The 25,533-nt window shown below is 37.1% G+C and overlaps 1 protein-coding gene across 4 annotated transcripts in view; it reads left to right on the top strand.

Moving 5' to 3' along the window:
• Positions 1-25,533, top strand: part of LOC145984193 (uncharacterized) — a 56,174-nt gene that overhangs the window by 6,728 nt on the left and 23,913 nt on the right. For all 4 annotated transcript variants that reach the window (XM_083117714.1, XM_083117713.1, XM_083117716.1 and 1 more), the window contains exons 2-6: positions 8,181-8,289; positions 8,967-9,178; positions 14,237-14,387; positions 20,619-20,824; positions 22,431-22,668. In XM_083117714.1, the coding sequence (XP_082973840.1) occupies positions 8,181-8,289; positions 8,967-9,178; positions 14,237-14,387; positions 20,619-20,824; positions 22,431-22,668 (916 nt within the window). The remainder of the gene's footprint in view (positions 1-8,180; positions 8,290-8,966; positions 9,179-14,236; positions 14,388-20,618; positions 20,825-22,430; positions 22,669-25,533) is intronic.

Raw genomic sequence — 25,533 nt, 5'->3', positions numbered from 1 at the left:
ACGTGGCGTTTGCTGTTTGGACCCTCATGTGCAATGAATGATATTTTACAGTCTGGAAGTGTGTGTTATTAGTGTAACAGTGTGAACATCCCGTGTTGCTTGTCCCGTTGGTTTGAAAGTTTCCTTACACTCATGTCGATGGCACTAAGAAAGTTTTGTGGGGTTCCCCTTGTCTTTTCATGGAATCATCATTATCATCATCACCGCGATTGGTTTAAAGCGGAAGAAAAGAGACAGTAAATATCAAAAATACAAATGCTTCAGTGTGTATATCTTTAAAAGAAATGATGATGATAATAATAATGAACCTAATTCATACACAAAAATTTAGTTGCCAAGAGCATTCCATGCGTATTTTTTCTCCCGTAATATTAACGAAAGTATGACGATAACAGGACGTGGTAGACTGTCTAGAATGTTCGTTAATATCTTCGCGACCACTGTACCAAATATCATAGCAATTATCACATTCATAGAAATGCTTCATGTAAAAGAATCAGACATTGCAGCGAAAACTCCATTTACTTCCATTATAAGCCGTCGAATACCAAGCACCGGGTTCAACACCAGCGCCTGTAGCAGATCATTTTCGAGTGGAACTAGCCAGAGAGTGCAGAACCGTGCTGTTTTCCACTCTGTATTAATCTCTTAAGACATGCGCCTCATAAGCAATGCAATGGAAAAATAACATTTGCAGATGTAGCAACAGAAGTGGTAACTATTCAGGTTACATCCATGTATAATTAATTTTATTATAGTTTTTATTATATGGTAACAAATTAATTTGCAAAATGAATCGCACATACTTCATATTTAAAGTCATTTATCTCTGTTCTATGTGTAACAAATTAATTCTTGTCACTCAAACTTCAATATATGATCTAATTATTTCTTTTCTTTCTCCTTACAAATATATTACATTAATTGTCTTTAGTTTCTCATTTGTAAAATATAGTAAATTATTATTTTTACAAATTTACACTTCTATGTTATAAAGTAACTAAGTTGTACAAATTTCTCTCTTCATGTAATATTGAGCTTGTGTTTAAGTCCGCTTTATGCACAGTAAGGCTAATCGAGACTGGACCTACTGTCTAAAGTGGGATCCAAAACACTATGTGCCTCCACCGGGTATCGAACCTGGGAATTACATGGCGATGATGCTACCACTGCACCATCGATTGATTGATTGATTTGTTGTTTTTAGTCCACTTGATGCACAGTAAGGCTAATTGGGACTGGACCTACAGTTTAAAGTGGGATCCGAACCACTTGTGCCTCCACTGGGTATCGAACCCGGGACCCCTTGATTACAAGGCGACAACGCTAACACTGCACCATCGAGGAGGTGCTCTTCGTATAATAATAACAATAATAGTGATAGTAGTGGCAGTAGTAATTTACAGGGTGCCTTAACCTTTTGGTGCCCAAGGCCATTTTCGCATGTAACCCCCTTGATGCCCAAGCTGATTTTGAGCAAAATGCAGAGTTTCAATTAAATGAGTAGATGGGAGGCTAATTGCCCTAGAGAGATGAGTGATATACCATTGTATGTGGAATGAACCAGAGATTCAGACTATATAAAATTTAAGCAAATTCGGCGTATATGTGGTGGGGGAGGATGCTAACTCTCAAAATTCCAAAATTTCGGCAAAAAAAATGTGGTTCCCCCACCCTCCCCTCAAGAAAAAAGTACATGACAGTGTCGACATGCACATGGAAATTATTGCTGACATGTAAGGAACACAAAAATATTTGCATTATTATCATATGACCAATGTAACTTGAGTTATACCCCCAAAAGGAATGGTCGGCACGCCACTGATTCAAGCTTCAAAATGCAGCAGTACCTTGAAATGAGTTTAGCTCAGAGACTATTTGCCCTGGAGATATGAACGACATACCGTTGTAAGCAGAATGAATCACAGATTCAGACGATATGTAATTTATGCACATTCGGCGTATATATGGAGGGGGAAAGGGGGGAAATCCCCTGAAAATACTTTTTTTTTAAATGGGGGTTTCGCCCCCCTGAAAAAAAGGATATGAAAAGTTCAAAATGCACATAGAAATTATCGCTGGCATGTAAGAAACAGAAAAATATTTGCATCATTGCCGTATGACCAATGTAATCCGAGTTGTACCCCTGAAACGAATGGCTTGTATGCCACTGTCTCAAAACTTCGGAATTGAGCGAAATGCAGAGTTACATTGAATTGACTACAGCTCAGAAACTAAATGGCCTAGAGATATGAAAGATATACCATTGTACGCAGAATGAATTACAGATTCAGACGATATATAATTTATGCACATTCGGCGTACATATGGAGGGGGAAAGGGGGAAATCCCCTCAAAAATACTTTTCTTAAAAAATGGCGTTTCCCCCCGCCCCCCGAAAAAAATGTCAAAATGCAAAATTTATGCAAATTTGGTGTATATATGGAGAGGGAAGGGAGAAACCCCCCAAAAATGATTTTAAAAAATTGTCACTTCACCCAAAAAATGTCCTCGCACTTGGGCACAAAACGACACCTACGCACAACATTCACGGACGAGAAGCTAGAACGCAGTGAAAAATAAGCGCCGATTCTTGCAGCTGCTTGAAATTCTATTTTTAGACAATGCGGGGTAACCCCTGTTGCAACTTGTGGACACTTGTGCTAAAAAAACAAAGGTTTCCTTCAGCGTGCTTTGAAATTCCATATTCACAATGCAGATTCAACAACTAGTCTTCCCCCTCCCCCTGCTTGCACCCTCACGGATACTGATAAACAAGCTTCCTTCGAATGCAGTTAACAGGAGGGAGTGAAAAAGCATTGCTTTAGAACAACAAAGCCAGTCTTCCTTTGTCAGCAAAAATTTGACATGCAAAAGATGAGATGCAAAAGAGAAGATCATTTTCCCACCTTTCCCCTCCATTTTCATGAAGACAAAAAAAATGCGAAAAAACATTTCTGTTCAATACATGTGTTAGGAACAATATAAAAAAATCGAAATTCTAGCCAAAAATAGAAAAGTTATAACGTAAAAACTACGACCTTGACACAGCGTCTCGATCGAGATGCTTGGTACCGGGAGGGTTACATTTGGGTATCTCGATCGAGATGCTTGGGTCCCAAAAGGTTAACCATGTCATACATACCTCTTATTCGACAGGTCGCTTGTTTGATCTTGAGTCCATTGTCCAATTTTTCTCATGTCACTAAACGAATAAGGGGATAGTTACCTGAAATTAATGCCCTGGTTGCTTTCATCATAAAGAAATTAATCAAAAGTTGATCATTGTAGCAATTTTGAAGAACTTCTTGTGTCCACATCGCTTTCTACAAAAAGTAAACTATATTTGTTACCTCAATCATCTTGCATGATTTTCCTGATCCACATGGGAGAGACTAAGACTTGCTTCAGAAAACGAATAGCAACATTGCAAATAATCGTTTCAATACTAAACAAATGTTTACTATTTTCAGCAACATTGTCAAAATGTCCATCTATCAGTTGTGGAAAACGTTATGCAGAGTGAACAAAGACTTTATTTGTTTGATATTGCCAGCCGCACACAGGATCCGATGTGACACAGCACCATGACGTATGCAGAAAGGGGCGGAGAGGGCTAGAGCCCCTCCATAATTTTGAGAAAATCAACATTTTCAATTAAAAGCGGTGAATAATTCGGGAGAAAACAGAGTGGTAAATGCAATTCCCCCTTAAAATGATTGCCATTTTTCACAGTGAAAAATATGTTATTGTATATACCGCCCACCTAGAAATCAGCCCCTCCCGAAAATATTCCTGTGTGCACGATGCGGCGAGTAATTTTTGTTGCAAACAGTCTCTTTTTGGGAAGGCTCTTATGGGCGGCCGCACACCAGATGAAACATTTGACTCAAGTCAAGTTGCAAAGGTTTGCGACACAACAACAACAAAAGCCCCTGAAATATGGTATCGCAATGAACGTCTTGCAACGAACGATCTGCACATGCGTGAATCGATTGTCTTCAATGCACCGCCAGCATATGATTATTCATTACTGTATTGTTTGACAACACCAATCATATATAGGTTTGTGTTGGAGACAGACTGTGCCTGTAGTTTGCAGTGTACAAGCCTTTCTTTCACTAATCCCAGTAAAAGCTAATTATGCTTAATGTCATAAAATTAAAGAATTTATCCTTATCCATGTAGTTCAATTAAAAAAAACAACCTAGTTTCTTTGTTCATTTATTCAATGCGTCCAGCAACTACAGTAAGGGGTTGGTGGATATCATAAACCCTTTTTGGCCCAGTATCCCTTCAAAAATTTTGTCAAAAGCAAGAAAAGAGGACAAAATGGGAAATGATCCGGCCCGTACCCAGGCCCAAACTATGAAATAATTTAATATGAGCCCACAGATACTGACGAAAATAACATTGATGAGTCTTCAGATTTTTAAATAATTTCGATTTCGCCCTTACATAAATTAATGGGCTTGTTGTGGAGAGATGCAAGCTGCAGAAATCAGCAGTCTGCAATATTCAGAAATTTTAGTTTTTGTAACCTCTGATGCAAGGCTATGTGACATCCTGATTTAGTCAGATTAGACCATTTTTAAGTCCCTTTACTGACGTTTTTAGAACTGTAGTTGTGAAGCATGCATATATATATATATATATATATATATATATATATATTGTTATCTCATATTTAAATGTGCTCTTTATTATAATAAAACATTGCTAATACGTATCACTTAATTTTATAAATATGTTATTTTCTAAACATAGAATTATTATGGCTGTTCAACAGTGCTGTATTACAAATAAAGTAAAGTAAATTTGAAAACATTGTTACACAATCTAAATGATTAATGTTGTAAAAGAGAGAATGCCATGGCACGTCGTGAAATTATTTGCACCCTATTAAATCAATATCGTTTTCAGTTTGCAAAAAAAAAAATGATTAAAAATTGTCTTGTTCGCTTCACTCCCAATATGATTGTTTTCTGCAATGCATTGTAAATTACCAGAGAGAGAAATAAAACTTCTCTTAATGGATTTTGTCTTAAACGCATAAACAATTGTTGGGAGGAAAAGGAGCGTGCACATTTGAGAGACAGTTTATATAATTTTTTGCTGTTGGTTTGTTATGAGGTGGATGGATTGATTATGTAATGAATATAAATAATAGACCTATATGCTGTATATCTATATGTATTAAAGAATCTTTGAATATGTACACAATTTAGTGTTGGCATGTATTTTCTTATTGTACATCATTCCATTTTGAATATGTGTAAAACATATGTTGTACATGAAAGTTATACATGTTATATGTACAAAAAGAATAATATTCGGAATGCATTTATCATGCATTTCTACCATTCGAAAATACAGTTTATGTACTTGTTTTCCATTATTAATGAATGTGAAATTGGACGTTTTTTTAAAAAAAATCTTTAAAATCGTTTGTTCCAACACAAATGCTTTAACACAGACTTCTACCCCCTTTTTGTGTAATTTATGAGGATGATAAAGTCTTTGACACTACTACTACTACTACTGATAATAATAATAAGTCATAATAATGTCATTATTATTAATATTATTGGTACATGTATTCTGGTACTTCTCTCCCCCCAGACAAAATTTTGTGGTTGCGCCTCTGGTGCATGTGTGTGGGTGTTGAGAGGTGGTAATACGCAAAGTTGAAATACAGAAAACATCTGCTTGTGGCCTTGAATTTTTTTGAAACTTTGCCTTGAAAACCAGGAATTATACTTGAATTTTATCATGGTCCTGGAGTAGCCACTCTGATGTAGTTCTGCATAGCTATGCATTGTGAAGAGTGAAGTTTTGAATTGTCTTGAAGCATCTAATAATTCAAATATTAACATTTGTTTAATTTTTAATGACATCAATGGCACAAACATATGAAAGTTTGTTTTAAGTTCATTTTATGCTCAAAAGCCTAATCAGGACTGGGCAAACAGTTTTAAAATGGAATCAATCACTATGCAATATGTCTCCAGTGAGGATCATATCAGGTACCACACACTTGCCGCTATGCCATTGGGTAGGCACATGCACAAACTCACATACGGTAAAAACAACTACGTTAGTAACTATAGAAGAAATGGCCACTATGTGTGTCTTGGCTTCTGCACCAAGATCCAAAATATGAAATTACAAACCTCTTAACTGAGGCTGCAAGTGTAATTGGTAAAGAGCCAAAATATCATCCCTTATCTTATCAGCAGCCACCATGTAAAGGCAAAAAAGTGTGTGGGAGGAGATGCTTTGAAGATGAATTTCGCAGTATATTATGAATTATTATGCAAGATATTTAATCCTGCTAAGGATATAACATTAATTAGCATTACACACTATTTAAATTAGATATTTGTAGGATTTGGGGGGGGGGGCTTCAGCCCCCTTAGCCCTTCCCTCAGCTATGTGCCTGACCCCACACCATCACATAACACCCTCCATGAACGCTTGCACACCATGCTTAGTGGCAGGAAGGAAGCAGTCAACGAAGAAAGACTTCAACAGGAGTTCTTCACTTCAAACTCGCCCAGTGGTCTGGAATAAAGGGAATGCAGATAATTCGTCAGACCAAAAGGTCTCTTGCCACTGCTGTTGTGTCCAGCCTCTCTGCTCTTGGCAATATTTTTGAGGCTTCACAGCATTATGTGGTCTCACGGGTAGTTTGGAATGGCTGCTCTGCCATAAATGTTCACAGTACGTAGTTCCCTTGGATAGTTTTGGTTGACAGAGGGTCCTGGAGATGAGATTTCATCTTTGAGTTTATCTGGGATACCATTGTCTTGTGCTTTTGGGCCACTATCCACTTCAACACCCACCTATCTCTTGTCAGTGAGCTTCAACTTTCACCCGCTGTTCTGTTTTGAAAATGATGCCTTACCTTCTTTACTGTAAGCTGACATCACAGTTGACACTGTGCTAGTTGAAACCACCACAAGGTTGGCTGTTTTCATCACTGAGTCTCCATCTAGGCACGCATCAATAATTAGTCTATTTTGGAAGTCTTAGAGTTCAGACATAATAGTGTTTGACTGGTAGCAGAATGTTCACGTACACATACAACTGCTGCTGAGAAACTATACCTGTGGCATGGCTGTACTCCGAGGACGAATTGCGACCCAATTTCATATCGGTGTTCATATTAATTTGTCCACCACCTGTATGTGCCTTGTGCTAGCACACTTAGAGGGTTAACCCCTTCATTGTGGCAATGTTGCAGGGAAGTACTTCCAAATAGAAATCATCAGAACTGTAGGATTGTCGGTACCAAACGCAAGTGCTATCGTGAAGGACGATGGCGGTTGCAGTTCTGTGCTAATAGTACTGGCAGATACACAAGTGGGACACTTGAGATATGAAGTGCATATCACTGGCAAACACAGCCAAAACAAACCACGAACCCTTTTGGAACTGTAGGCAGAAATCATATAGGTGATTGGGGGCATCGGGACAGATATCTGCCAGAGGGTTATCAATAATTTTGTGGAGCATATAAATGCATGCAGACTCAGTAGGGGTGGTATGCCTGACATTGTATTTCATATGTAAATGGGAGATGTTACTGCTTACATACTCGTATATGTGAAATATAACTATTTTCATGATATTTTCTGTATTTTTATTTAATTTTCTAATTCGGTATCCTATACGGAACACCCTATATAAGAAGCTGAGCATCACCGTATTCAAAACATCACTAAATCATGTGAGAAAGCAGGAAATGGGGGGTTGGGAGACAGAGTAAGAAATTGTTACCGATTCTGTGGAATGTTCACAACGTTGATAAAAAAAAAAATCATTTGCTAACTTATGCTGTACTGCAATTTGAACTTAGAATCTTCAAAATTTCGTACCTGCAAACTTAAGGAATGGCAATATTACAGCAAGAGATCACTGTCGCCAGGCTGAAATTTTTAGTCACCATGGCGACCGGGATTTTTCAAACCCTGTTCATAACATTCACTTGCCTTTTATGTTTGACATAGATACAAATAAAATGTTTTATTGTATTTATGAATTTATTAAATTGCAGGATGTACATTTGTTTGAATGCATAATCTAAAGCTTATTCATGGTTTAATTGAAATGACTGGAACTAACAGTACTCACTTCTGTGAGTTGCATTTGTTTATTTCTGTGCTTCTTCTTTTCAGGATTTAAAACTTTTTACAGAAAATTTGAAATCACTTAAAGAATATGCATGTACTGAGGGAGAGAAAGAAGTTAATAGGAAGAAGAATCGCTACAAGGATATTTTACCATGTGAGTATTAGATTTTTTTGAATTCTGTAGCTTTGAGATGTAATGTTATTCAAGTTGTTTTTTTTAATATATGTATGTGCACAGTCATCCTTATCATTCCAATCAGTTAAAAAGTGGCATATTTGACTATACCATCAGGAATAAATTTCTTTTTTAGGGACTTATTTTACAGACCTCGAGACTGTACATAAACTTTTTTGTGATAGTTGCCACTGCAATTACATTTGATGCCTTGCAGTCAGCCATTCAAATCATTGCCTGTTGGTCATACTCAATGTGTATAATAATTTTGTTCTCCTGACAAATTAATTTTTTTTACATTACATGTAAGCAAAATGAAGTTGAATTTCAACATTTGTCTCTGTGTAATTTGGGTGTGTGTGCATACATCTTCATGTGTCTTGAATTGTTCAGAAGTTAAGTTATTGATAGAATAAGCAGGATAAAATAGAGTATATTTGAAGAATCTTGTATTTATATTGATAAATTTACTGCACACTTTTCTTGTTATGTATTCGACCATTGTAATTAGTAACATGGTTACTTTTATGTTATCTTACATCAGTGTAGTTACTACTCAACTGCAATTAACTGTTATGAAATTAGCTGTAGTATTCTCTTGTGGTTCTAACGGCTGCATAAGTATTATAATCATTGTTTGTTTTTATAATTTGCAGTTGACCACACTCGAGTTGTTCTCTCTGAATATTGTGGAATACCTGGCAGTGATTACATTAATGCAAATTATATTAAGGGTGCAAGTGGGTCCAAGGCATATATTGCCAGCCAGGGACCACTTCCAAACACAGTCAATGATTTTTGGAGAATGGTTGTGGAATGTGATGTTCAAGTAATTATAATGGCATGCAATGAAAAGGAGTCTGGAAAGGTTAGTATATAGATAAAAATCTGCATTGTTGCTGTTTTGTGTTTATTTCTAGCAGCATGCAAAATTGTTGCATGAACATGGTGTACATATTCTTAAGTTTAGAAAAACAGGAAATAATTATTTATTGAGAAAATTTCAGATTACAGCAAGTAGCCATTTTACACTGAAATCAGTAACAATGAAAATAACAAAAATAAAAATAACAAGTCAAGATAACACAATTAAATATTATTTAGCAACATATGTTCTGATGGTTGACCGAAAGGCGTACCGTCAAACGGGGTTACTTTGCACCAGAGTTAAGGAATGTCAAAGAAAACTGCATGTATTTTACAAACGCAAAGATGGAAAACATTGTATTTTAAACATATAATAGCTGAATACATAAAGAAAACATTCCTACAAGTGCATTAGTAATCGAGGAGTATGACAATGGTTATTGAAAAATGAAATTTGGTGCAAAGTATCCTCATAGGGTGAGGATACTTTGCACCAGATACAAAAAAGTAGGTTCAACACACGAAAATAATGCTTCTGTGCAATGTTAACCCACCAGCGTGTATAAATTGCACTTCCTGCATAACGACACAGAAAACTGTATGTCGTTTGCAAATACTGATATTAGAATTAAGGTACCAGTACCGGTACTTAGTATGAATCACTGATACTTTTATAGAAAATGTTGTATAAAATGCTGGTACTGTCACAGGAACCACTTGCTGATAGTCTAGCACATACTATCCCACAAAAATGCCAACTCAGGAACAGAAAATATCTCCCTTGAACTGATTTGGTTTGGCTGCTCTATATGTCCAAGAATATCATCCCAACTGTACTCCAGTTCATCGACTTTATGTGGCCACTTCCAATATCATCCACTCCTCTGCATTGATTGAACAACTGCTCCATCCTGTGTGACTGCTACAATTTTCCCTGGGAAAAGTTCATTCTCATATCTGAAAATAACATATTCACCCACTTCTCGGTTCACAGTATCCCATTCTGGTGGTGGTTCATGCCCATTCAGTTCACGGTTCACAGTGATGTTATTTTCTCCAATGGGAAGTTCATGGTCACTGAACTGCATTTCTGTGGACGAGAAATCACAAGAAGGAAGAACTTCATCACCATTACTGGATTCTGAATCGATACTGGTTTTCCTTGATGTACCAGGATGGCTACCGGTAGCAGATGACGAGGCAATCTGTTCGCATTGGCCAGTGGCATGATCTATGGATGCAATGCTCTTTCCAGGAGGCACATTCATCTTCTTTCTTCTCTTGATCGGGGCCTTTTCTCCTATGACTTCATTCCTCTTCTTTTCCAAAAAGTCTTTAAAACTTGCCTCTACTACTGACGTATCACTACCACTTGATGATCTCCTTCCGTTAAAACTCTTCAGGAGTTCATCAACACTTGTTGGGCATATTCCGCACTTCTTGAATCCTGCTTTCAAGTTCGCTTCCTGATGTGGTTCAATTGCTTGCATCAATTCTTTCAGTAGGGCAGGAAAATGTTGCTTCTGCAGAACTCCAGAATGCGTACCACGCGTTGTCTCCTTGTATGCACGCAAAATCTTTCTCCATGCAACCTTCATGGGATGAAAGAATGTTACATCAAGAGGCTGCGTGAGATGCGTGCTGTTCGGTGGTAAACAGATGAACCGAATTCCATTTTGCTCGCACAATTGCAACACCTTAGACGACAGATGTGAAGACAAATTGTCCCCAATGATGACTTTGGTTCCTTGCATTTTCTTGAGACAAGGAAGCATCAGAGAACAGAACCACTCTTCAAATGCTAACCCATCAAACCAACCACTTGTTGTGTTTGTATAACGTGCTCCGGTGGGACCACCCTCGCACCATGTCGACCACATTTTATTAGATTTATACACCACGAAAGGTGGCAATAATTTGCCACCTCCATTTCCTGCAAGCATGACAGAGATGCTTGTCTTCGATGTATTACAAATCTTACTTGGATATTTGCATCCCCTTTTCACAAGACACTTTTTATATCCAGGGTCGTCTGTCAGATTAGTTTCGTCAAAGTTCCATATGTTGTCAGGAGGAACATCTTTAATTTCTTCAGAGAGATTTTGTATGTATTCCTTAAGCACAGTTTTGGTAACATCGGCACGACTTTTCTTCATATTGGCAACACATCTGACAGTCAAAGCTGGATTGTGCTTCAGGAAACCTTTTACCCAGTCGGTCCCTGGAAAGTTCCCATTCTTGAAGTTCTTGACAACCCTTCCCGTTTTCAAGAGATAATCTTGAACAATGTGCTTTAAATCACTCTCATCTAAGGGAAAACCAAAATTTCATGTGTCAAGTAGGCACTGCAAGAACTGTGATTCCTCTTCTTTTGAAAAAACTGGTTGTTTGCAGGAACGCAACATGTGCTTCTTTTTCAATTTATAGTTGATTGTTCGCCGCAAAATATTGTACTTACTTGCAGCCTGCCGTTGCGTCAGTGTCCCAGCTGATACAGCTTCCAAACACTCACGTAAGGCACCTTCTGTATAATCAGCATACCGTCTTGCTCCTGGAGGCCTCTTGTAGTATCTCGGCATCTGAAAGAAGAAAACAAACGGAAAATCAATAATCTTGATATACACCGGTATATATATATATAAATGCCATGTCAATAGGATTCAATCATGTACCAGTATGCTTATTTTCGTAATTTATTTTCAAAAATTAGAAGGTAGGAGGTACCTATTTTCTATGGTGCAAAGTAACCCCGATTTCAGGCTGAAACCACGGTCTCCTCATTTTATTTTTCCTATGACTTTACAAAGTTTCACACTTCAATTTCCAATGTTGCTTCCAAGTTCCATAATGCAAACATGTATTTTACGGAAATGACTTACCTTTGCTAGAAATTCATGTACATGATATCTTCCAAATTTTCGGGCCTTCACAGCAGCTGCTTTCCACACATCCACACCAACAACACCCTGGCGGGAAACTAGAACTGATTTCAAACACCAACATCATTATCAAAGTACAGTTACATGTCCCATCTAGCGGTAGCAGTTGAAACTTTCTGCTTCATATTCATGCTTTTCCTGCCAGAGGACTCTGCAACTCTTTTCAGCTTTGGTGCAAAGTAACCCCTGAAGGTGCAAAGTAACCCCGTTTGACGGTACTCTGTGGAAAATACATGAGCACTTGATGGGAGGTCGTTATATTGACTGGGAAGTGTGTGGAAGAGCGATCTTTTTTTGAATTTCCAGTCTAGGCTTTATTGTGTAAAATAGATTTGTGTTGAGTGTTGTGCGCATAGGCACTTGAAAGTGGAATTCCTGGAGGAGTGTCTTGCAACGGATTTTGCCATTGACAATTTTGTAAAGATACCTAAAATCATTCAGTAAATGGCGCTGAATTCCTTGTACAGATACATTCATAATGTTCAGTTTATGAATAATATCAGAAAGGTATGTCAATTTCTGTACAAGACACTATCAATGAAGTTTTCAGCATTGGCATGCTTATCCTCTACAAGGTATGGTTGCACTTCCATTCTCAGTCCAAAAACATGGGAGAAGACAATGCCAATGGAAAATAACGTGAGTTGCAATAATACCAAATAATATATTTTTTAATTAACACATTTTAAACTATAAGAGAAAATATTTTTTCATAAGTTCTCTCGCATCCCCTGCGAATCTACGGCACCTCCCCAGGAAGGCATTCCGTACATTTTGAATACCACTACCTTAACCAAGAAATTCCTGAACAGACACAGGTGCCGTGTTAGCAAGACCACACCTGTATGAACAAAGCATGGTAGACTTCGAAGGAGACCTAAACAGAAGCATCAAACTCTTATGGGGATAATTTCATGTTACGCTTGATTTGCAAGACTGAACTGCAACTCTTATTTGCGTATGGATCTTTGTCATGTACTTGCTGTTCACGGAAACTTGAGTCCATGTTCATTTAACACTTCACAAATATTTTTCATTTGTTTTCAAATCCAAAGGTAAGTTGGAAGTTCCTTTGAAAAGGAACAAATGTTGGTCTTGGCCACACTTCTAGCAACTCAAAAATGATGATATTGGATAGTATCACTGGAAAAATTTCAACCTATATTGTTGGTATCGGCCAATACCAATATATCAGTATCAGCTCAGCCCTAATTTTTCACTATGATTTCTATCACATCATTTGCCTGTCCATGAAGTGTTTGGGTAACATTCTTAACCAGTGCAATGTTACAGTGCTTTAAATGAAAAATTATAGCTTTGGCCAGACATTGGAAAATTACTATCCTTAAAAAGACAAAAGAGAATCCCACATTTTTAGGACCTATGATATATGTTCTATCTATACTAATCAGGTTACCACTCCAGCTCCATTTACTATTAAGTTTTTCAAGGTGTCCTCCATCCCTAGAAGATGCCCACGTAAGTTCTAAGTATTGAGATTTTATTCAATGACATTGGAAATTTTATCATTTTAGAAATATTAGCTTGTCACAAAGTCCTAGACTGTGTATATTATCATACTGGATTCACAATCTTATCTTGTTTGAGTCCATGTGTGGGCATGAGTTTCTTTGTCTGTGTTCATTTTAGTTCAAAATATAGACAAATGCATGAGTCCAGAAGGTTTTAGCTCATATTTGAAGCTATGAAAGTTTGAATTTTCAGCAAGTAACAAGTTTAATTTTATATCAAAGAGTACAAATAGATCTAAAATAATCACCAGAGGTTTTAGTTTCAAATCTTGAGTTAGGCATGAAGGTATGCATGTTCATAATTTTACAGCTAATACTTCACCCACAATGTTACAATTAACCTACAGAGGTAGTAAACTTACTTAAAATCAGCAAAATAGAAATATAAATGAAGTCAAAAGCATATCTACCTAATAAAAGTTAAGATTTATCATTGTCATCTTAATTTTGTGTTAATGAATGAATTGTTTGTATGTACCATTAAATATGAACTATTTGTCAGAAAAAGTTATTGTTCTTGCTTTTGTTCTATGAAGCTTTCATCCAGGCTCTCCAGATTTTATTCAAGCTTTTTCTCTTTTTTTTCAGCATAAATGTGAGAACTATTGGGTCGAAAAGGAAGGAGAAGAGAAACAATTTGGAATGGTAACAATCAAGCTTATTAAAGCATCTAAAGTATGCCCAGACTTCCTGGTACGAACAATGCAGCTGAAGTATACTCTCAGTCAAACTGTTCAAGGTAATAATTGCATTTTTTTTCAACTGTTACGAGTTCAGTGTTATTTTAGGTGTAATGTACAAATTTGCAAGTTTGTAAAATCATAAATTATTATTAACACTTGTTTTATCTTTCCTGTTTAGTGCACACATGTTGAGCCTTTCTTTACTATGAAAGCCAGTCTGTGCCAGTATTAAAGTTAGCCATAATTTTAGCCCCAGTTACTTGTTGCTTGAGGCAAGTAAGCCATACTGTAGTCCTGTAGTGGTCTGGGTTCCACTCTAAATTGAAATTATTGAATGCAGTGCTTTCAGGTCCTGCAATGAGTGTAGGAAAATGCTACACCTAGTTGCAGGTCAGCTGGCCATAGTGTGATATGATACCACACAGGGGTGCCCATCCATTCTCAAGATCCTGTACCCAATCCCCCATAATTATTTTGACAAATATATAGTAACTGATCTTAATTTGAATGCTATAGCCTACCAAGTGGTCGACAGTTATATCTTAAAATGTAAATTTTTGACATGTAGAAAGATAGCAAGCACAGTGATTGGTTAGATTAATTTGAAATGCCAGAAAAAAAATATGTATAAGCAGTGTTTTTGGATGAGCAATAAATGTTAAAAAGCCCACAACTTTATCATAAGATAGATACCTTAATCTAAATAGACGCACCACTGGTGTACGCACTTTTATTATTTTTTTTTACATTTTAAATAGAGAGGACAGGAATTGTAAAGGTAGATATTACAACATAGCTCTTTGTGTTCTTTGAGTGTCCCTTCATCATATCATCACTCGTTCTCATTGTCACAATCAGCCCAAAGTGGAAGAAAATTGACGCTAAATAACCAAACTGAAATCAAATCAAACCATAATGCCGCTATGCTATAATCGTTCACAATCATCTTATCAAGATGTCAAACCCGGATAATTGCAAGCGAAGTGAGCATAAAAAATGTTATATCTACTTCTTTGCAAACTTACAAGAATATTAATTTGGTGTCAATACTTTCACAGGGTGCGATGATTTTTCTTTATTTGCTCATGGGTGCCAACAATGACAAGGGTGCATCACTAAGAAATGGGATGGAAAAGTGGTACAATATCAAGTAAATAGTAAGACAATCAAGAACTCCCAATAACTTTTTTTGTATGTAATAATCAAAAAATGTGAACCGTGAAAATTATACAGGTTATCAGGAGAGGTCACTTCCAGCACTATATGCCCCCTTCCCTCAATCTGCCCTGGTACACCATGAGCAGCATTGCAAGCAAAGCAAGCAAGAACATTTTTAGGGTATTTTTTATGAAACGGGCAATTGTACAATGTGGAAAGGAGTCAATATTTTCACGGAACCTTTACTCCTTCCAAATTTTTCTCTCTTTACTTACTCGTTCAGCACCCACTTTGCGTCTGCATTTGTGGCACCCCCTTGCCTTCCTCATAGCTATTGGGGAAACCATCACTCATCCTCATTATCCTAAAGGAGCAGAAATGCAACGTAAAATAACAAAATAGCGTTTAAGTTCTTGTTTACTAGTCGATGCTATATTTTACTTCGCTACTTTTTCATATATCCTATGTTAAGCCGGCCTCCATGGCAGATTGGTTATCACATTGCGATATGATACCAGAGGTCCTGGGTTCGGATTCCGGCCTAAGCATTGGTGTTATTTGTGAGTGTCCCTTCATCTTCGCGATTAACCAAAGGTGGCATGAAAGAAAAGTAAAATAAACTAAATCAATCAATCATATATCCAATGTTAGGTTTTATAAGTGAAGGGGAAAAGGTGGATGGTTATGACATCCACCGCCACCTTGCTTGGCGAATAATCCAGAGTAAAATCAACTGGATACTCTACTACTTCCAAATGATGGAGGAAAGTGACAGCTAAATAATGATGGTCACATGAATTTTATACCAAAAAGCTTAATATCCCCCCCCCCAAAAAAAACAACTTCAAAGTTCGATCCCCATACTATGGAAATTCTATTCCAATCTAACATTGATATCCACATCTGTATATTTTCCCTTCAATGTAGTGCTCAATTCCCTCGTAGTATAATTCCTGTGATCATCTAAGACTTAACACATTCACACACAGCTCTGGGAGGGATATATAACCCTTAAAGGACAGGCTGTGACATATTGTCACAGCAGGTGTTTGCACCAATGCCAGCTTGTGACATATTGTCACAAGCAGCTTTTTCTCATAGTATGTTACTTTTTTTAACATACTGTAACTTGAATAATGATCGGAGATACATGTTTTGAGCTTTGCATGAGTCTAGAGATATGTAATTAACAATTAGTAAATATATAATATAACATTTCATTTAGAAGCATACAGAATTTCAAATTTCCCGCTGAAAACACACTCAGCATTAGTGCATTGAATTTTTTTTTCTCTGAAGGTATTAGCAATAAGTGCATAATTTTTTCCACATCAATGATAAACATACCAGGCATTATTCACGTACCTTTTGGAAATTTACGTCCTGGTGTAGCCTGTGTGTGGGTCTGATGAATTTCAAATTTCATGTAAAAAAATAGTTACTTTCCCTTTTTTTCTTCTTCTAACTGATTATGGATTTTTTTCCCATCAGGATTATAGCCCAAAGTATACTGAACAAAACAAGGTATCATTTGTATCTCTAACATTCTTAGTCCCGGAAATATAAAATTTCATTTAGAAGCATTCAGAATTTCAAATTTCCTGCTGAAAACATGCTCGGCATTAGTGCAAATACCTGGAAAATCAGCCTTGGTGTCTAAGGGTAAAATGGCCAGCCCAGGCATTTTCTGAATCCAAACTTAGTTTTAAAAAATGTAGCTGCCATCGAGTTTTTCAAAATGGTACCCTGGAGGCTGGAAATTGCACTTTTTCATCGACTTTTTCAGTCCAGCAGATACGAACCCAGCCTTTCTATGCTGGTGTCCAAAACCAATGCCTCCCCCCCCCCCCCTCATTGGTCCTCCAAGGATCCAAACGTGTTGGCCCCTCTGGAGTGATCGGTAATTTGGCACGTCTGTCATGCTCTCGTGTACATCATCAGACCTCCCCCCAAAGTCACGTGCTGCACCCCTTTTTGTTTGCTAATCAACACAGAGAGGGGCGGGGGGGGGGGGAGAAAATGGCGAAAAAACTGAAAAAAATTCTAAACAACCCTAGTCGTTTACGGGCAAACAAACACATACCTTAAAAACGACCATGGTCATCTATGGGCTATAATGTATTAACATCGATAGTCAAGAATTTTATAGTGTCCTCCCTCAAAAGAATAATGCTTATTCTCCTCACAAGAATTCACCTTACAATGTAAAACTTAATAAGAACTGGGCACCATCATCTCCCCCCCCCAAATAATACTTCCATTACTCGTCCCTTAGCAGTATAGGAAGGGATTACCAGGTGTGCCAGTTAATAATTCTTAATTGATCCGAAAGAAAACAAGTGTATCTGGGGAGAAAGGTAACAAATGCTTTATTCAAAGTATGCGCCATCGCTAGCTATACATTGTGCCCATCTGTCCCTCAAATTGTGGATGCCCTTCCAGAAAAATTGTTCACATTTTGAGGTGATCCAGTCAGCAAGCCATTGTTGGACATCTTCGTAATTGTTGAAGTGTTGCTGGGAAAGTGAGTGAGACATTGATGAAAACAAGTGGTAGTCCGAAGGGGCTAAGTCTAGTGAGTATGGTGGGTGGGGCAAGAATTCCCAGCTAAGTGCAGAAATGGTGTGTCTGATGCCTTTCGCTGTGTGTGATGAGGCATTGTTGTGCTGCAAAATCACTTTTCCGTGTCTTGTTGCCTAATCTGGGTGCTTTTCGATCAATGCATGGTTCAAATTGATGAGTTGTTGACGGTAGTGAACGGCATTCACTGTTTCACCTGGTACAGCACACCCTTTTGATCCCACCAAATGCACAGCATTGCTTTCCTTCCGAAGCGATTCAATTTTGCGGTCGATGTTGAAGGTTGTCCTGATTCAACCCATGACTTTTTGCATTTTGGGTTCTCGAAGTAGATCCATTTTTCGTCCCCAGTCACTATCCGATGCAAGAAAGACTTTCTTTCATGCCGAGAAAGCAACACTTCACACACCGTTTTTTGCTTTTCCATTTGTCTGCCATTCAGATGATGTGGGTCACATTTTCCTGCCTTCTGGATCTTTCCCATGGCATGAAGACAATCAGATATGGTTTGGCGACCAACATTTAACTTCTCTGCCAGTTGTTGTTGCATTTGCATATTGTCTTCGTCCAACAGGGCTTGCAATTTGGTGTCTGAATTTTTTCAGCTGGCCCGGGCGATCTTTGTCTTTCAAGTCGAAATCACCACTTTTGAATCGTCGAAACCAATGCACACACGCGTCTTGCGTTAGGACATTGTCACCGTACGTTTCCACAAAGATACGATGGCTTTCACTCACGTTTTTCTTTTGATTGAACAAGAAAAGCAGGACGTGCCTCACATGATCCTTATTTGGTTTGAAGGTCAACATGTTTCCCACACAAACACAATATCACGATCACTCTCACTCGGTTGCACATCCACGGCATTTTGACAGGTACTGTCCTGGCAACACACTGATGTAACAGTTGAGACTGTGCACCATCCAGCAACGAAATTAAGAACTGTTAACCGGCACACCTGGTATTACATGTTAATATAGTTCAACTTCTGTCCAATGCTAAAAATTTTATTCAATTAAATTTCCATCACAAAGAAAGCAAGTGAAAAATTCCTGCATCCACAAACCCCTCATACCACATGCTTTTTTAAAAATTTTCTCTGTGCATTGATAGTGAAAGTTATTGTGCTGCTATGGCAGAACATGAGTACATAATTGAAGATGTGTTGAAGAAACCATTTGGTTGTTGCACTGTCAGTGAGAAACTTGATATCATAAATGTAGAGAAACTTGTGTCAGCACTTCCAAACTTGAAATTTTTACATAATTAAGGGAAGGGAATGCTTTCATTATTTTAATGTCATCAATGTGAATAGACTGGTTAGCTGTAAACTGAGTAAATTATTTTGCTGGCCATGTCTTTTATTTTTTGCTAATGACAGGAATGTGTGAAACAAAGAAGATAAAGGGGTTCTCAAAAATATGGGATTTTTTAAAATCTTAACTTGGTAACACTGTGAGGAATGTGGTGCCACGTAACGTACAAAACATGAAGTAGGTGCCATGCCATTCGGTTATCATGGAGCAGTGCAGTGGTGCACAGCGTGCATACGCTGTGAAAGTGTATTATAAGAATAACGACAGTGTCAGTCCGGAACGTCAAAAATGCCAGCGACAATATCAACTGCAACGGCATGCACAAGTTCCATCTGTGAATGCAATAACAAGGTGTATGAACATTGACCGGCAACAATTGCAGAACTGAAGACACGATTCCGTGAGGAAATCAACCAGATTCCTGTGGACATGTTACATCGAGCAATGCACGATGTTCCCCGAGGACTTCAGGAGTGTGTACGCACAAACGGTAGCCATCTTCCTGATGTCATCTTCAAAACATGAAGGCCATCTTGTGCATGAATACACTTGCTTCCAAGTTCATCTTCTTTTATTTTCCATTTCAAAATGTCCCATATTTTTGAGACACCCTTTATAACTTAAATAATCCCAACAATGCTGTCACAAAACATGAACAATCTGAGTCATTGACATTCACTTATGTGTGGCTTATGTGCCTGTTTCTTTTAAGTATCATATCCAAGCAATTGTACTTTAAGTCAAAGCCTGTTAAAATTTCTTCATTATTTCATAACCATTTTAAATTAGAAAATGTGAAATGAAAGTTACTTTTGTAGAGCCTACCTTAGTGTAGTAGGTACCACACACCCCTAGTTTTATTCCTGGTGGAAGCACTTAACATTTCAGTGTTGACAGCCTAGCAAGAACAATTGGAAGGTACTTGAAAACAATAAGAAAACCCTGCAACCAGAGACAAGAGATGTTCTGTACTGATCATGCATCAAGCAATGGCAGACCTTGACATTTGAAGGGATGTTGAGTTTTATCTATTATTAATTTATATGCAAAATAAGATTGTTAATTGTGCCCCTTAATGTTAATTTTTGCAATGTATTTAAATACATAATTTATATGAAACTAGCACATAGTATAGAGGAAATTTTATATTCTTATAAATGCTTACTTTGTATTTAATTTGGACATATGTAACATTTTACAAGTTTTATGAATAAACTTTCTCTCTGATTACAGAAAGAACTGTATGCCAGTTTCATTACTCAGCTTGGCCAGATCATGGAGTACCACCATTAGTTCGCCCTCTACTTGACATGGTTCGGCTTGTTAGAGACACTCAAGCATCAGAAACTCTTCCAGTATTAATTCATTGTTCAGCTGGTTGTGGTAGGACAGGAACAATTTGTGCAATTGACTATGTTTGGGGACTACTTCGAGCAGGAGCAAGTATATTATTGTAATCATTTGTATGCAGATATGTGATATATCTTATATTGGCTGTTTTCAATGCAGCAAGTGGCAAGCAAAATTACTATCATAAAGTCTGTTTGTACAGGAAGATGATATTACACAAATATGATTACTTTTGAATGCTCAGTGTATCACACAATCAGTGTTGAAAAATCAAAATTTATGATTATATAAATAAGTTATGTCAATAGAAACTAAATTTTCACTTGTCAAATTTGATGTTCTTTGCAAATAGATTTTATCCTTAAATTCAGAAACAAACAAACCAAAAGGGCTTCCCCGATGGTGCAATGGTAGCATCTTGGCTTTGTAATCAAGAGGTTCGATACCCAGTGGAGGCACATAGTGGTTTGGATCCCACTTTAAACTGTAGGTCCAGTCCCAAATAGCCTTACTGTGTATAAGTGGACTTAAAACACCAACTCAGTCAATCAAGGAAACCAATATTTCTATTGTGGATACAGTGGAACCCCGATTTTACGTTCCTCGGTTTTATGTTTTCCCGCATTATACATTCAAAATTCACGGTCCCAATAGAGCAAAATGCTATAAAATTTTCCTCAATTTTAAATTTTCCTGCATTTTAAGTTTTTTCAGCTTGGTCCCCTGAAAAACGTAAAATCAAGGTTACACTGTAATATCCCAGGTATGACATAGGTATTCTTTTGTGGTTTGTTCTGTCACCTGTGGACATATTTTACATGTCCCCAGCTGTTGCCCAACTTGGATATTATTACCGTATTTATATAATGTGCACCCTGGTTTTTCATGGGGAAAAGCAACAAACAATTATATAATGCGCATTACAAGTTTACTTTCTCTTGGCAGACAAAGCTTAGCATTAAGAGGCCATAGACCAAAAAGGTGCCTCCCCCCCCACCTCTCCCAATCAACACCACTGATTACATGCTTTCCTGAACTGTTGGATCATGGAAATAATGATGTCTTGTGGGGAAGTATACAACAGCATATCAACTGAGAAAATACAAGACAGGCCAACTGCTGTGTTTTCATCATATTTTTACTAATTAGCATGAGTTGTGCAGTTATAGTACGGTACGTACATACTTCTATGTGCACAGCTCTTGTAATTAAGTAATAATATGAACACACAGAATTAAACAGACAGTGCTCCTCTCATTTCCTTTCCTTCATTTGCTGTGCAGCATTAATTTATAGAGAAACAAGCAACATATTTGTTCCTCACAGGGGGAGCATATTTCACATATTACATCAGGTGCATGAAATAGCCGGTCACAGCCATAATATGTGTTCACAGCATGTGTGCTTATGTTATTGGAATCCAGAAATAACACTCATACTATAGTTATTTTACTTTCTGTTGTTTACTGTCTGAATTTTATTTAATGCCAATGCCTGTACATGTAGACATGTATATTTGCAAGTACATGACATGATATCTTAAGATATTAGATATAACTTATTCAAAATGACATTATAAAAACTAGTCATCTTTAAAATATATATATACAAGAAGAAACACAATTAAATTTGTTAAAATTTTAATAAATAAATGATTGTTTTCTAATATAATTAATATTTATTAATACTTTCCAGAAATTAACAAAAGACTTCAGCCTATACAACCTTGTACGAGATATGAGGAAGCAGAGAATTGCAATGGTTCAGACAAAGGATCAATATATTTTAGTCCATCAGGCAGTTCATGAACTGTTTCAGGAACAATTGAGAATGATAGATGCACATCCTTATGAAAATATAGACATGAATGGAATGCCTTTAATGAAAGAAGAACCTTTATATGAGATGATTTGTGTAGAAAATAAAGTTGATGGTAAGTATAATGTGTGTGTGTGTGTGTGTGTACATGTGTGTAGGGTGAGTCAGTTGTAGTGGAACAGCAAAATTCAAGTACCTGTTCACAGGGCTTATCTGATACTGAGGCTTGAAATTTGTAATAATTGTTCAAAATATTGATTGTGTTGATATTGAATTCTAATTGTAAACATCAATTTATCAGTGTTTTCCTTCTAATTATTCAAGAATTATATCTGAATATTATGAAATGTGTGTATGTAATACAGTTTTTCCACACAAATTTGTGCAATTTGCATAATTTCCAGGATAATTAGATTGCAAAAGTGTCATGTGGCATTTTTATGGAGCCAGCATAGGACCAGAATGCCAGAAAAGTATCAGTGGGTATTTGTACTACTGGTATCAACTGATACCAATCCATCGACATTGGTATCAGCTCAGCCCTACTTGTTTAGCATGGCTACTGCCAGTATTAGTGCAAACTTAGTCACATAGAATCTTTTTGAGCCAGAGCATGATTTTGCTTTTCCAGATGGTTAGTGCTAGGGATTTTAACATAGCAATGTTTGATATGATTGCTTTGCCTCCAGATGCCTTACATTGGGGATAATATCTGGTTATGGTGGGGCTGATGCTCAGTCATGATGACATAGCCATAGTGAGAAACAAAGAAGAATCCTTACATAACCTGACTCGAAACTGAATCATTTCTATTGGTATAAATAATAATAGACAATTATGTATTTTCCTATGCAGTATTCTTGTATTGTGTTGCAGATCATAGCTATTTCAAAATTCCTTTTAAAAATATCACAAGTTGATTCTTCTTGCAAAGCTATAATTTATGATAGAATTCTAACACACATGATTTAATTGTATGAGTTGTAATACAAGGGTTACTTAGTGATTCATGTTCTCAGTTCTGGTGTAAGCAGTCTCAGGTTTCTTTCCATGTGTTGCTGCAGGACATATTGGAACCTAATTCAATAGTAAAGGTGGATTGTTTTCAACTAGTACAGAGTACAGTGAAATCGCAATTATAAGTTTTGCAATAGTACGTTGTTGTTTTTTTCCTGCCATTTCCCCTAAGTTTGTGAACTATTATATTTCAGTTATATGATTTTTTGAGTTATACATTCAACGAGTTCAGTCCCAACAAGGAAAAAACTTCAGTGACTTGTTTTAAACAACTGCTTAGTCGATAGAATGCTGCTCTTGAGTTCAAGATTTTCATGAAGATAACATTTGCCACCTGTTCACATGCAGGTTTCCTTATCAGCTGTAACCAGGCAATGAGAGACTCGATTTGGAAATCTGTTTTTGTTGCTTGTATCAGAGGGACAATGAACCCTTAAACCAGCTTTGTCATTGCTAAATAAACCTGCTTTTGTTCTTTGCATTGTGTTGGGCAAGTCATATCTGCATGAAGTACACTGGAAACTGATATCTTTCAAGCTGTCTCATGCCACACACCCCCAGACAATACAAGGCAGAAGGCTCCATGAATTCCTACTTTACCGTGGGTGTAAGAAGTGCCCTTTTTTCCTTTCCTGTCAATTGAGGGAAGTGTGATGAAGGCAAGTTGTACCCCTCCCCCCTTCAACACGAGACTGCTGCAACAGCAAGGAAGAGGGAAAGGCAAGGGAGAGGTCTTGTGTCTACCAAACATTTTTCTTGCAAATTTTATGACATCAGCTTGGCTTGGAAAATGTATGAAGCAGGAAACAAGAGTTATGGCAAACATAAAATCCAGATAAATGTCCTAATGTTTGCTGGAACCTGAATGGCTGATTGTAATAAGCAGGAAAACCTTGCTTGCACCTTGAATGCTTATTCCTTGTGTTTTTGTGCATTTACATTAATGATTTAGAACAGATTAGTGCAATACAGTGAACTTCAGAATTGATGAAAAAACTGTGGTGCATGTTGTACACGGAATAATTCCGACAGCTAACATGAAACCACACTTGTTTTTCACTACATCACTGCATGTAACATACATGTATATCAACAGGCATAAATGCATATTATCCCTGTAGTTCTCAAACTTTTCAAACTGCGGAGCCCTTTTCACCTAAAGATGAGGCCATGGTGCCTCAACATTTTTCTATGCCCGTCTGAGCAAAATTGTATTTTTAGAACCAATGGGAATTCAAAAATTAATTTTCTGAGAAGTATTGGTTGTAGCTAGCATCATGCATTCGCTTTGTTTTTTTTTTTATATTCTAGCATCTAGTAAAAACAATTATTTCATAATATGCTATCGAAGAAAATTCTCTTACAACTGCACTGCATGTTAAGCATTCATAAGAAAATGTATTTTAATTACTGACCTCAATGTAACAAATGGGTTTGTTTCTTCTCCTTACAAAGTTCTTTGAAATCCAGCTCTATGGAGGAGAGTTGCAGTCTCATGTTACTGCACCAAAATTCACCCAATAGTAGTTTATCAAACATGATCTTTACCGAAGTGTGATATGTCAGATCAATAAGATTTTCACATTCATGTGCAGTTAGGCTGTGAGGCTTGTCTTTAACTGCAAATGGATCTTTTACTCATGCATCATTTTCGAGATTTTAAGTACTTCATGAGTGCATCGCTTATCTCTTGCAAGTGCAAAATTAATTCTTCAATCTGGTCAGATTCACAGATTCTTCCTTCATGCATTTTCGGGAAATCCTTGACTGTTGGGAACCTACCAAGCTCATGGTTTTGAAACCATTCAGCCGAGAATTGCACCTTCCTCTTGAAAACACAAATTTTGTCATATGCCGTGAAAACAGTACCATGCTTTTCTTGTAGACCTACCTTAAGTTCATTCTTTCTTCTGGATATGTCGACTAAATATGCAAGTTTGATTTTTCATGGAAAGCATCGCAG

This window comes from Lepisma saccharinum, chromosome 2 (assembly GCF_977018435.1).
Source record: "Lepisma saccharinum chromosome 2, izLepSacc3.1, whole genome shotgun sequence".
NCBI classification, from domain to species: domain Eukaryota; kingdom Metazoa; phylum Arthropoda; class Insecta; order Zygentoma; family Lepismatidae; genus Lepisma; species Lepisma saccharinum.
This window is presented reverse-complemented; position numbering and strand designations above follow the sequence as displayed.